Here is a 14,214-nt window from a genome sequence, read left to right on the forward strand (position 1 = left end):
ATAAAAAAGTGTAAAAAGGTGATATAGAACAGGAGTAAGTTCAGGAGCACAGGTTTTAAGAACAAGTGGAGAAATACCATCGGAGTCTGTGCTTTCTTGGCATCAAGACTGTTCAAAATCATCTGGTATCCTTTTGACAGAAGACCACTGGAGGCATTGAGTGGAGTATACTAGGAATGTTAGGAGGTGGTTTACCAAGATCATCAATACATGATTTAGAGGAAAAGTAGGATGCTAGCAGGTTAGCTTTATCTTTAGATGAGTTGACAGTAGAACCAGCTGGTTTTGACAGAGGTGGGAATAGAGATGAGAAAATGTGGTCAATAAATAGTTTTGGCAACAGACCAGAATGTTCAGCTACCATTTGGACAAGAAATGAGTTTTCTACTCTTAGCCTGTTCAAAATATAGTTTGGACTGATTAATAAATGCTTTACAATTGTTACGTGCTTTTGTGTAGGCAGAAAATGATTCTGCAGATTTGGATGCAAGCCAATTGCAATATGCAACATTCTTATCTTGAGCACCCTTAGCACATTTATTGGAACAGCAAGCTTTAAATAAAGGACGAGATTTTAAGGTGAAGTGCATAATAAATGATTTCATCCCTACAAGAATAATTTCACTGACATGATCTGAGCAAAAGTTGAATCAGAAGATTTGAAAAAGTAATCCAACCAAGAAGAAGAAAAGAAATTTCACAGATTATCCCAGTTTACTTTCTTTTAACCAAACAACACAAGGTTGAGAAAGGTCTTAAGAGAAAGGTTCCATTGGAGAAGAGACCATCACCAAGTTGTGATCTGAGGTGTCTAGAGGGCCACTCACCTCAACCATGTACTTAGAAGGGTTGTTTGTGAGAAAAAGAACAAGAGTGATGGATGTGTGGTTAGGATCATCTGCTATTTTAGTAGGCAAATGAACAGTCTGTGTGAGGTCATTACTAATTGCAAATTCCTCAGCATCTTGACCAGCTGGATCCATGCGACTGGAAGATAGGAGCCAGCTGGAATTGAGCATTAAAATCACAAAGGAAAATTACCACCCTGTTAGGAAAGTTGTATGGAAGAAAGTGAGTTTTCAAAGAGAGGAAGTCAAAAAGTTTCAAGTGATTTAGTGGAGTTGGGAGATCAATAATGACAACAGATGAAGTTGACAGAATGTGATAGAGAAAATAAGCCAGAAAAGGTCAAAAGGAGGAGATTCCAAATTACTGAGTTTCTGACAGGGCACACCAGTCTGGACATATGCACAAGTGCCACATTTGAAGCAAAAGGAATCATACAGTGAATAATTAGAATAACTGAGATGAGCAGTGGTTGAATCAACCAATAATTGGGATTATGTCAGAAAAAGTGTGTGGAGTTTGGCAAACTGTAAGTGGAAATGGACATTATTGAGATTGTTACTGAGACCACGTATATTTGTAAAATGAATGAGGAAGTGTTTGGGAGGTTTAGATCTTTTCGCAGATAAGTTTGTTCTATTAGTTTGTCTATTCAAGGATGTATTCAGTAGTAAAAGATAGAGAGAGAGGACATTAATGAAGTTTTTGGATCTTATGTACGTACAGCAAGTATATACCCAGCTCAGGGGGGCATGCTGAGGACATGTTATTGACATAATATGTCCTCAACATGCCCCCTGTATACACATTACTCAGACTCCCTGAGTAATGGACAGCCTAATTAATCAATCTATTGGACAGCCTGCGAACACTGCTTTAGAGGTGTTCCCTCGAAATGTAAGGAAGATTGGATCTTTCTATGGTGTCCACGATGGCAAGATTCAATCCAAGATATACTGAATGCTAACATCCTGAGATACTGCATTTGAAAGAAATGGCAGAGGGGTAGAAAGGCCAGTTACCAAAGAAATTAAAGGAACACCCAAAGAATGCACAAATTATAAATATCAAATTTAAGAAATCAAAGGAGGGGAAAAAAAAAAAAAAAAAAAAAACTGAGGACAGCCCAGCAGCATAAAAGCTTTAGAAAACAGATTACTTTTGAAGTATTACACAGTGAGGATCAGTTGAGTAATATTGATTGAGGCCATTCCTTCTTTCCTTAATGCCTTACTTTATATTTTTAAAATCATTCAGACTAGTTATAATAAAATACTAAGTAATTTATCTTTCATATTGCTTTAAAAGTACATTTATTAAGCTAGTCTTGCTCGTTACATAGCTAATTTTCTTAGTTAATTGCCATTCATATTGCTTTCCCTATAATTTATATAACAATTGAGAACTAGCTACTGTTGATAAGCAATTTATGGTGTTAAGTTAGTTGTAATTTGAATTTGACCTCTTTAAACATCTTCCTTATAGATTACAATGCATCTGTTCACATAGCACTACAAGACTGCTCCTGTTTGCACAAAATATGTTTGTTGTGTTGGTCAGCACTTTTTTTAATTTTTCTTTTTGTTTCCTTTTTGCCAGGAGCAAGAAAACTTTTGCATCTCAACTTCATCTAAAACTCAATAAAATTGGTCATGGATTGAATTAATCTGAAACTACAAACTTCTCTTAATTTAGTGTGTTAATAAACACACTAAATTAAGAGAAGAATTAAGAACTTAATTCCCAATTTAAACTCTATCTATTGTAATGTATTATTTTCCCACGTAAGAAGTTTCCCAGATAAAAAGTTTTCCCACATAAAAAGTACGTGATAAAGAATACATGGTGTATTATTATAATGACGTTTTCCCACTTAATATATTTTTTAAATATAGAAATTCTTTATTTTTATATTAAAAAAATATAAAACAATATAAACATTTTGGTAATTAACAAGTTAGTGCATAGCATCATTTATTTTGTAGTAAATAAGTGAAATAGCATTGTTTTTGTTTACATCTCATATTGTGAATACCTTCACAATGAGTTGCCCTGATATTGCACTACCTTGAAAAAGCAACGCTTTGCCAATGGATAAGACTAATGTTACTTATTCTCAGTGGATACCACCACCCCTGAGTTGTTATCTGCCAAGAATCTACTGGCGAGTGTTACCTATTCGAGAATCCACTGTTGAAGCAATGTTGAACTACCTTATTTGAGGTAGTTCAATATCAGGACAACTCATTGTGAAGGCATTTGCAGTATGAGATATAACAGAAATGATGCCATTTCACCTACTTCAGTCAGTGATTTACTATGAACTAAAATGATGCTATGCACTAACTTGTTCAATTAGTGAATTTTACTTAGTCTTAGGCTTTCAGCGTTAAAACCTTTTTAGTATAAACATTTTGATATAATAGAAGTGACATATTGCAGTCGTTTTCATCTATATCCATAATTGGATACATCGACCACGTGAAGCACAATAAAGCATTTGCTGATAAGTTCTAATAGTTGTGAAAAGTTCTGAATTACTTAGTGGATTGTTTCTGTTTCTTGTTGTAATTGTGACCTTTTAAGGTGTGTTGAAACTCCAAAGGAGCTCATTCTTCCGACTTGGTAATGAGTTTAATGAACAAAATGTTAAGCAATTAGAAATCCTCAGCTTAAAAATGCTTCCCATGGGCAGAGTAAAATATTTAGAAATTCTGAAATAGTACTTAAAAATGATCTTTAATTTATGTATGTGTTCATTTTTATTTTTGTAGTTAATATTTCATACCCATAGGTCATTTTCCCTTCTAAGAAATTTTCCCATGTAAGAAGTTCTAAATTTCCACTCCATTGGAAAACTTCTGAATAGGGTTCTGCTGTATTTAATTCCATGTTTTTTACAAAATATTTGGTCATAAAGAACATTGTAAAATAAATTCATTCACCGTATGGCATATTTTCACCAAACTTCTTTTTGCTTTTCCTAAATGTTGATTGCTATGCATATATAAAGGTTGTTTTAAATTAGCAGTCTTAATCACAGTTGCCATTGAAGTTCATCATATATTGTTTTTTCCTAGTGGAATAGTGATTACAGGGTTGAAACTGCTGACTTCAAGAAACTAAAGTCTTAATTAAAAACATAATATTCAGCTAGCTTACACCTGGGAAAGAAAACTTCAGGAATAATTTACAGACAAGGTAGGAAGAAAGGATGAAATATATTTAGGGATTATGAGATACAATCAGCTAGTTTATCATACAGTGTAAACTGGCAGCCAGGAAATGAGATATCAGAACTTTGCAAGTAGGAAGAAGGATATCATTCTGCATAAGATGATGGCAGCAATGCAATTGTAATATTATTCCCCTAGGGAAAAAAAAAAAAAAAAAAAAGCAGCTTTTTCTCTAAATCATGAATAAAGCTATTTTCTCTTTCAATGAGAAATAATGTGCACAGAGTTCACTGGATACCGAGTATGCAAGAATACTCAGTATTCAGTGATGAAGAATAAATCTAATTCTTAGTGTATTACTTAATAATTATATTTTAATAAATCAATTATATAATTATGTACAGTAAAAATTTTTTTATGAAAATGCTGATATGATGCTGAAATTTGGAAACATCCCTTGGAACATGACACATTACCTACTTTTGGAAGCTTTTGTATAAATTGTTGCTACAAAATATGAATTTTTTTTTTATTTGCATTTAAACCTCCACTATTAACAGTATTGTTATTGTAGATATAACTGTAGATACTGTTAACAGTATCTACAGTTCTCCTATGCAAAACAATAAAAAATAAAAAAATCACCTGCATTTTTTTTCTCACAATGTCTTTTAAGATAAATATTAAAAAATTTAATAAATGATTTAAAAAATCTATGAATAAACAGATATTTACTTATTATGCATAACATTTAATGATCTTTTATATCACCGTTTGACTATTAAAAAATTTACTTTCTACACATTTTGGCATACAAAAATGAAGTTAAAAATAAAAAATTCCGTATTAAAAGACTGTCTTTACTCATGAATGAGTTAAGTTTACAATAGTAAAATGAACTCAGCGTATGTGTATGCAAAATTCCAGAGTGCTGTGAAGTGTGTTTTTGCATTAAATTATAATGTTGTAATATTGTATTGTGTAAAACAGATTTGATTTCCCGTAGCTCAGGATAGATCATATTCTTTTGTTTCCCCTAAATCACAAGTTCATAGCTACTATCTTTTCAGATTTGTGGAGGATCCATCTTTTTTTGCTCAATTTTGCCCCTTATCCATATTGTTGTGTTGTAATTGGTGGTGGCGCTATTAAATAAGACTGCACATGCAGCCACTATGCACTAGGTGCCACCTGTGAAACAAAGGCACTTCACTTTTCCTTGAACTTTTCCCTAGTTGTCTGCTGAATCAACCTTAGATTTTTAACAAAACTAAAGAAAACACCAACTGAAAGTTATGAGTTGTTACATAAAGTTTATAGGGAAGATAATATGTCAAGAGCTTGCATGTTTGAATGGCATAAAAGATTTTTAGAAGGAAGAGAGAATGTGGAAGATGATGAACAACCAGGTTGTCCGGTGTCCATGAAAACTGATGAAAATGTGGGCAGATGGGTTAGAAGTGATGGTTGCATCAGAACTCGATATGGACAAAGAAACAGTTAGACAAATTTTAACTGAGAATTTAGGCATGAGAAAAGTGTGTGCCAAGATGGCGCCAAAAATATCGAATGAAGATCCTAGAAGGAGAAGACTCAAAGCTTGTGAAGATTTTTTTTTTTTTTAAAAAATCGAAGATGATCCAGATTTTGAGTACTGTAATTACTTGCAATGAAAGGCGAAGGCAGATATGAGAAATCTTTGGCAATGCAAAGAAAAACAGCAAAAAATTCTTTACTTATGTAAACTCTAGAAGAAAGCAGATGAATCAGATTGGTCCACTTGATATCGATAGTTCAACTGTTGATGATCCTGCTCAGGTAGCTAACAAGCTAAATGAATATTTTGCATCGACATTCACACATGAGGAGTTATTCAGCGAGGGGAATGCCAGAGGTGTATTCAACTCTGGCAGTAAGCTAGATAATCTTGTAATAACTGAGAGTAAAGTGGAGGAGAAATTGTTGAAGATAAACACAAGAAAGGCACATGGGGTGGATGGGATCTATCCAGTTATATTAAAGGAGGCAGCAAAGGAAGTAAGCAAACCCATAGCCATAATTATGAGAGCTTCCTTGGACTGTGCAAATGTGACCCCAATTCACAAAGGAGGATCAAAGGCTGACACAAGTAATTATAGACCTGTGAGTTTAACTTCTGTTCCAGGAAAATTAATGGAGGCACTGGTTAAAGAAGCACTGCAGGATCATCTAGACAAGGCTTCAGTTATACCTCGGACACAGCCTGGTTTTGTTAAGGGGAAGTCTTGCCTGACCAATTTGATTGGATACTATGATGCAGTCACAAAAGAACTGGATGCAGGGAATAACTTTGATATTATATACTTGGATCTTAGAAAGGCTTTTGATACTGTTGCACATGGAAGACTGCTGCACAAATTTGAGCAGTGTGGCATTGGAGGCAAATTGCTGCTATGGATAAAGGGCTGGTTGAGTGGGAGAAGACAGAGAGTGGTAATCAATGGACACTGCTCATCGTGGACTAATGTTATTAGTGGAGTCCCTCAGGATTCAGTGTTGGGTCCATTATTGTTTTCTGTATTTATAAATAATATCCAAGTTTGCAGAGTATACAAAGGTTGGCAGCGTTGTTAAGGACACTACTGACACTATGCTGCTGCAACAGGATCTGGAAAGGTTGAGCAGATGGGCTGAGAGGTGGCAAACGAAGTTTAACATTGACAAATGTAAAGTACTACATATGGGAAACAGCAACCCCAGAGCAACGTATCAACTCTGTGGTACTACACTGACAGTGGTAGAGAATGAAAAGGACCTGGGGGTAATTGTGCAGGCAGATATGAAGTTCTCTGAGCAGTGCAGATGGACTGCAAGAGTAGCTCATGGTGTCTTGTCAATGATATACAGGAATTTTTCTAGCAGGGATAAGGAGGTGATTATTCCCTTGTATAAAGCAATGGTCAGGGCACACCTTGAGTACTGTATACAGGTCTGGAGGCCTCATTTCAAGAAGGATGTAGAGCTGCTGGAACGAGCACAGAGAAGGGCAACAAGGTTAGTGAACGGAACGAAGGGTTGTTCTTATGAAGAAAGGTTTAAGTTTTGCAAATTACAGTGTCTGGAGACTAGGCACCGGCGAGGTGATCTGATAGAGGTGTATAAAGCCTTGAATGGTTTGAGCATGCTCAATGCTGATGGGATTCTTCCTCTTGCTCAGAATAATCACCTGAGAGGGCATAAATTCAAATTGAGGAAAGACAGATGTAGGATAGATGTGCGGAAATTTGCCTTTAGCCAGCGTGTAGTTGGTTGGTGGAACAGACTTCCATCCCTTGTTGTGGAAGTTGATAACCTAAATAAATTTAAGGCTCAGCTGGGCAGGTATTTCAAACGAATGGAGGGGGTGAAGTGAAAGTTTTTTTTTTTTTTTGTTGCCCAATGCTGCATAAGCTTCCTTTCTTGCATCACATGCCTCTACTAATGCTAAAGTTGGCCGTTCCAGTATGAGCTAGAAGATAGTCAGTGCAGTGGAAGACAAAATAATCCCCTGACCAAAAAAAGCAAGAATGTTTAAAATCGAAAATGAAAACTGTGCTTCTTGTCTTTTTCAATATTAAAGGAATTATTATGGTTGAATATGTTCCACCAAATTAGGCTGTCAATCAAACATACTACATTGAAGTTCTAACAAGGCTGCATGAAAGAATTTTAAGAGACCTGAATTTGGAAGGATGGTTGAATGCTCCAGTACACAACGTGCTCTCTATTCACTGGTTTCTGGCCAAAAAACAAATCCTGGTTTATAAACATGAACCCTACTCTCCAGACCTAGTGACTTTTTTCTCTTCCCTAACTTGAAACGTGTACTTAAGGGAACCCATTTCATTTTCATTCCGTTGAAGACATACAGAAAAAAAACGACCAAAGTGTTAAAAGGGCTTTCAGAAGATGACTTCCAGAAATGTTTCTGTGTTTGGAAGAAACATATGGAACAGTGTGCTAAGCCCAAGGCAATTTTAAAATTATTTTAAAGGGATGAAATATTTCATTATATATGTTTTATTGCAATAGTCTTGTTATTTAATAGTCACACTTTGTATAGTTTGCTACAAAGAGTTTTGGCATCTTTGCAGCACACTACTAACATTTCATGATAGTTGTTTGGGGTAAAGCTAATTAGCAATGTCTTTCACTAAGATGCCAGAGAAATACAATGTAAAAATTTCAGAAGACAATATATGTATACACAAGATCATCCACATATTGTAAAATCAGAGATTGATAACATGTTTGCCTTGTGTACCCTATGTATATATTATTTTTTTTTTTTTTTTTTTTTTTTATTTCATGCGGTAGGAAACACAGTGTAATCAGAAATATGTCTGAGATATAGCAAACCAATAAGGACAGCATGCAGTGCATAGAAAGAAATGTGTGATTTTTCAATTTCATGTTTGAATGCCTGATGCCATCAAATTTCAATTTGATGCCTGATCATATTTTGTCTGATTAAATCTATCAAACATATAAGCATAAGGACGGTGTGCAGTAGTGCTAGAATGAAATGCAAAAATAGATGTATCATTTCATAGTGATTGATGATGACATCATATGTGCCAAATGTTTATTTGCATCTTTTGTCATACATCTTCCTCAGAGTTTTGCTGTTCCTGTTGGTAACTTGTTTTGAAATATGTTTTCTGATAGTGAAATAGCAAAAAAATGCAGTTATGGAAGAACAGAAACAACAGACATTGTTAGTGAAATCGCATGCACCATTTTCATTTGCTACAGATGACAGTAATCAAAGTGATTCTAAGCCATATCCTTTTGTGATGACCTTTTGTAATGAACAATAAAAATCTTCCAATCGAAAATAACTTGTTCTCATTGGCAGCATTGGAAGGTAACTGTGTAAGGAGGGGTACAACACTAAGTAACTCTTATGAACAACCTGAAAGCATTTGGGATTCCTTCCAAAAACTTCCTGAAACTTAGTGTTGATATTGCACCTATTATGGTAAGCCTAAAAATAGTAGTAGGAAGGATATTAAAAGAGGAGATTGACTATCTCCTCCATAACTATCTTACACTTTCAAGAATTTCCAACTATATTTGATTGCTGTGAGTAGCTCATTTGAACAAGCAAGAAGCTGTCTACACAAGATAGTTGTGATTTGTGACTAGTGCTGTTGTTCAGACTGCATTAGTGTCTGACAACCAGCTCTCTCAGCTTTGCTTCACACAACTGACACTATTGTCAGGTAACTGCTGTCATGACTCAGTTGTCTAGCATAAATATCTTTAATAGCCTTAGTGGAATGGTTGGAACCTGTTCTGTTTCATTTAATGGACGTTTGAGCCCCTCACCACCAAATATGGAGGATGTGGAAAGGTCAGGGAATGACCACAGCCTATTCCTGGAGCAATATGGCCTTAATTGCTAATGCTCCTGAAAAAAAACCAAATAACAACAACATAATTTGATGGACGATTTCATATAATCGGCATCCATTCATGCTCTTTATGGTTTTAATCACTTTATTGTTATTAAATCATAGTTACTGGGATTTCAATTACAAGAAATTCAGTTATTTTGCCATCAAGTTGTAACATAAATAATATTTTTGTTGGATATGTAGAAATATATTTTATTTTTATTATTATAATTATTATTATGTTTATTTTCAGACTGCAAAATTAGTTCTAGAAGAGTTTTTTGCAGGACAAGCAGAATTGCTGGAAAAGGTAAAAGTGTTATAAATCACAAAATACCTTTCATCTTAAGATTTTCAAGCATTACTTTCATATTATTCTGTACTGTATAAATATATATTAAAAAAAAAAAAAAGTGTGTGGAAAGAAGAAAATATTTACAAGTTTTTGGCTAAAATGATTTCATATATTTGCAGGAGTAGTTAAACAGAGTCCTTACTTGGTTGTGGGCATCATGTTATTGTTCATGATGGTTAGAATTTCTGAAATAGATTCAGAGCACATCAGTCTGGTTGGCGATCCAGGTTAAGTGAAATCTTCCTTTTTCAGGAAATGAGCAAATTAGCTTCTCTTTAAACTTAAAGCATATCATGAAAGATGGGCTTGCAGTCTGTCAATGAAAAAAATAGCTTTAGTCCTCCATTAACCCAGCAGTGGTCATGCAGGATTTGACAGTTCCCTCTCCAAAAAAAACTAATACACATCAATTGTTGGTTCCATTTTAATGGCTGACACGTTTCGTACCTTCTTAAATATAGACATAGCAGCAATATAGGCATTTAGTAGTTTTGGAATATGTGTGAAGGTCCTGTCTGATCCAGCATGACTTTTTTTTTTTTTTTTTTTTTTTTAAACTATTGTTGCCATCTGCTTCATCATGCTACTTTCCATTTCAGCCTAGTGGAAATAAACACATTTAAATGAAAATAAATAAATATTCTGTTTATACTCTGGGACGACCACACGGTCAGAGGATTTCACAAGATAGAGAGAATACAAGAAACAGCACCATAAACATGCCTTGAGTAACTGGAGGTTTGAACTCCTAGTCACTCAAGGCATGTATACTTATGCATTTCTTGCCTGATATTGGTGTATCTGCTACAAAAATTAAATACGCTTTGTTTTATGTTTAATTATTGGACAAAATTAGCCATATTATTAGTAATAGTAATGGCCACCTGGTGCAAGGAAGCTTATGCTGCACCGGCCAGAAAAAAAAATAATAAAATAAATAAATAAATAAAAAATAACAAAAAAAATAAATAAAATAAAATGATAAGAATAAAATAATAATAATAAGAAAAAATAATAATAAAAATTAAAAAATAAGAGAAAAGGAAATGGACAACCTAAGCATTTCCCTCCTCCCGTAGGTAATTATCCAGCTGACCTTTGAATTTCCCAAAACTGTCAGCCTCTACCACTCACATAGGCAACTTATTCCAGTAATTTATAACTTACTGGCTAAAATAAAACTTCCTGCAATCCAGTCTAAATGGGCGCCTCCGTAGCCAGGTGGGAAGGAGCAGCAGTGCGTAGCACACGCTTCTTGATTAGACCGGGGTTTGAGCCCGTCACCACCAAATATGGAGGATGCGGAAAAAGGTCAGGAATGACCACCGCATATTCACGGAGCAATATGGCCTTAGTTGCTAATGCTCCTAAAAAAAACCAAATAACAATAACAACAATAAAAAGTTTGTGGAACTTCTGAAAGGTTTGGTAGAAGGCTGTGCTATTTTCATGAATAACAAGTTATCATTCCACCAAAAGAAAAATGTATTGCACTTGATCCTGTGCACACTATTGCTGAATTACACTGTAGTCAGGCAACACAGAAAAAAAAAAATGAACTTGATGAAATTGCAAATGGAAATAGGACATGAAGTGGTAGCTTCCTCCATACAACCTAGTAGAAATGATCTGGGCTCAAATAAAAGGAAAAGTTTAAAAACAAGAAGAATAAAACAAGACAGTTACAATCTACAGCAGTGATGAACTGTCAGTTTAAGAACAACAATTCTCTTTCTTCCAGCAGCTGGCAGATGAATTATGTGGGTGAAACAATTTACTTATTAAGAGAGGAGGGAGGGATGCTAGTGAATGACCTTTGAAGTGCTCGTAGAATTTATCTCAGCCATAACTCTGAATACAGCTGCTTCCAGAAACCGTTTTCATTGATTCTTTTATCTCACCCCAAGAGTCTTTAATGTTGTTGATTGCATTTAGGCGTTATTACCTTTCCAGAATTTCTTCTCAGTAGGTTCACCTTCCTTGTCAGTTGCCTTGATAGACTGGTTGATTGTTTGCCTCGAGTAGTACTGCTTTAAAATAGCTGTGATTGTTGATCCATAGGCTGAATACTGCAGGAGGTATTTGGAATCATAAACACAACTGTTATTTCTGGATAAAGATCGAATATGAAGAATATGAATGTCCAGGAGCATTTCCTTAAACCAATAATGCCTTGTATACTAAGGCACTGTCCACTAGAGCAACACAATTTTGACAGTTCTCAAGAAAATGTCATTTGGGAGTTGACTAATCAGTCTGTCCTGATATTTGTTGTGGAATCCCACTAGCCCAACCATTATGCTACCTGAACTTCAGTCAGCTTTTCAGCCACCAAAGCATTCAGCTTGCTAAGCAAGAAGCAGTTAAGAATAGGAAAATCAATAATGTAGCATTCTATAAACAATAGAAAGTATCCATGTTTATCCCCAAGTGAAGTGAAAAGAAGGTATGTCCTCTTGTAAATTGAAAAAAATTAAAAGAATAATTAAAACCATACCTTAAAAAAAAAAAAAAAAAATCAAAACTGAAATGCCAACCGTTACTGCATGTTATTATTTTATATAGTTGTGGGACATTGATTTTCCTTACCAGCTAACTGAGGATTGGCTCTTTTTTTTTCTTTTTTTTTTGTAATTTGAAAGTTTCACCTATACCAACTTTATTTTAAGTACTATGGCATATTAAAAAATTAACATTAATTGTATTCTCAGTACAGGTTTAGTATATGTATGTGGTAATCTTTAACTTCATATATTTGAAGGCGCCTCCGTAGCCAGGTGGGAAGGAGCAGCAGTGCATAGCACACGCTTCTTGATTAGACCCGGGTTCGAGCCCATCACCACCAAATACAGAGGATGCGGAAAGGTCAGAGAATGACCACCGCATATCCAGGAGCAATATGGCCTTAGTTGCTAATGCTCCTAAAAACCAAATAACAAACAAACAAACATATATTTGTATAGTAAATCAATCAATCAATCAATAATACAAATACGGGTGGAGAATATCAGAGCATGTGACATTTTATTTGGATAATTTCTCTGGATAGGTTTTATTTTTAATACTAAATTATCATCCAGCTGTTATATATTTGCAAGGCCCTACAGAAAATTGCAGCAGTATTTATGGCCCAATCAGCCTACACAACCAAATGGCCCTTTTGGTTAGGCCAATCTTCCTCTTGCATATTACTCCATTTATCTACTTATCAGGAGTAAATAAAACAAGCATTATATGTTTAGGTTACTTATTATTTATATTTTCAACACCTCAATGCAAGGCAAAATACGTTACTATTTGTATTAATTTAATGTTGAGTAAGCTGCTTATACATATTGTAATAAAGAAAAAATAATTTAAATATTTTTATGTAAATATTATTAATCAGTAGTCACTCTTCAGTACTCACATACTGCCTGAAGTGAGCATTTTGTTTCTGAACGTGTGCTAACTTTCTGAATAAATTCTGGTAAACACTCTTTAGATATGTAATCAACTATTTGAAATTTCTACTGACCTTATGAAAGTTCATTAGTTGCAGTAAATGTCTTTTAGTTTAAAGGATATTAATGAACTGCAAATTTTTTTTTTTTTTTTTTTAATTCTATTTCATTTCAAATACCAAAGCATAGCAATGCCAGTATCATCCTCCTCTCTTGGACAATTTATACTTGACTGATTGTAAACAAGTTTCTCAATATGCAGGATCAGGGGAGAAAGCTTATCAAAATAGTGTCTCCTGTGGGTGGGTGGCCCATCCTGAAATATTGTCTGTTGAAACAAAATGAAGCCTTTAATCAATCAATAAAAATTATTTCAATAAACCAATCATTTGAATTAGATGTACAAATGACTGATAACATGCCTTAGTTTTCTCTTTTAAACCCCTAGGATTTTCTTAATGGTAAACTAGCATGGATTTCAGTTTAAAGTTACTTGCTGTGTTGCCACCAAGCAGCAGCATGAGCCATTTCTTAGTTACCATGTGCCCTGGTGCAACTTTCCCCTCCTTTTCCAAATAAATTTGTGCAGGCATCCTTTTTTAAGATAATCTCCTATCTCATCAATATTAAAAATTTGATGAGCAGAATACACCCCCTTGAACAATTTAGGCAAAACTTTTCAACAAGAATTCTACTGCAGGCTGTTAACCTTACCAGTGGCAAATGATGCAAGAAAGCAAGCTTATACAGAATCAGCAAAAAAAAAAAAAAAAAACACAGACAACACCTCCCATTTCACCTATTCATTCCCTTCAATAGTTTGTCTAGTTCTTTCTTGAATTTATTTAATCTATCAACTTCCAGATGGAAGTTTGTTCCAGCAATCAACTGCCTGCTGGCTAAAGGCAAACTTCCACGCATCTATTCTTCAACCATCCTCACCCTTTTTGAATTTGTGCCCCCTTGTGTGTGGTCTG

General features: G+C 34.7%; 1 protein-coding gene across 4 annotated transcripts in view; it reads left to right on the forward strand.

The window, feature by feature from the left end:
• The window catches only part of mxt (Eukaryotic translation initiation factor mextil), a 322,652-nt gene that overhangs the window by 177,315 nt on the left and 131,123 nt on the right, over nt 1–14,214 (forward strand). For all 4 annotated transcript variants that reach the window (XM_090377627.1, XM_090377628.1, XM_090377626.1 and 1 more), the window contains one exon: nt 9,693–9,749. In XM_090377627.1, coding sequence (XP_090233753.1) covers nt 9,693–9,749 — 57 coding nt within the window. The remainder of the gene's footprint in view (nt 1–9,692; nt 9,750–14,214) is intronic.

The sequence above is a fragment of the Mastigoproctus giganteus genome, chromosome 7 (genome assembly GCF_048544385.1).
Source record: "Mastigoproctus giganteus isolate SK-2022 chromosome 7, ASM4854438v1, whole genome shotgun sequence".
NCBI classification, from domain to species: Eukaryota; Metazoa; Arthropoda; class Arachnida; order Uropygi; family Thelyphonidae; genus Mastigoproctus; species Mastigoproctus giganteus.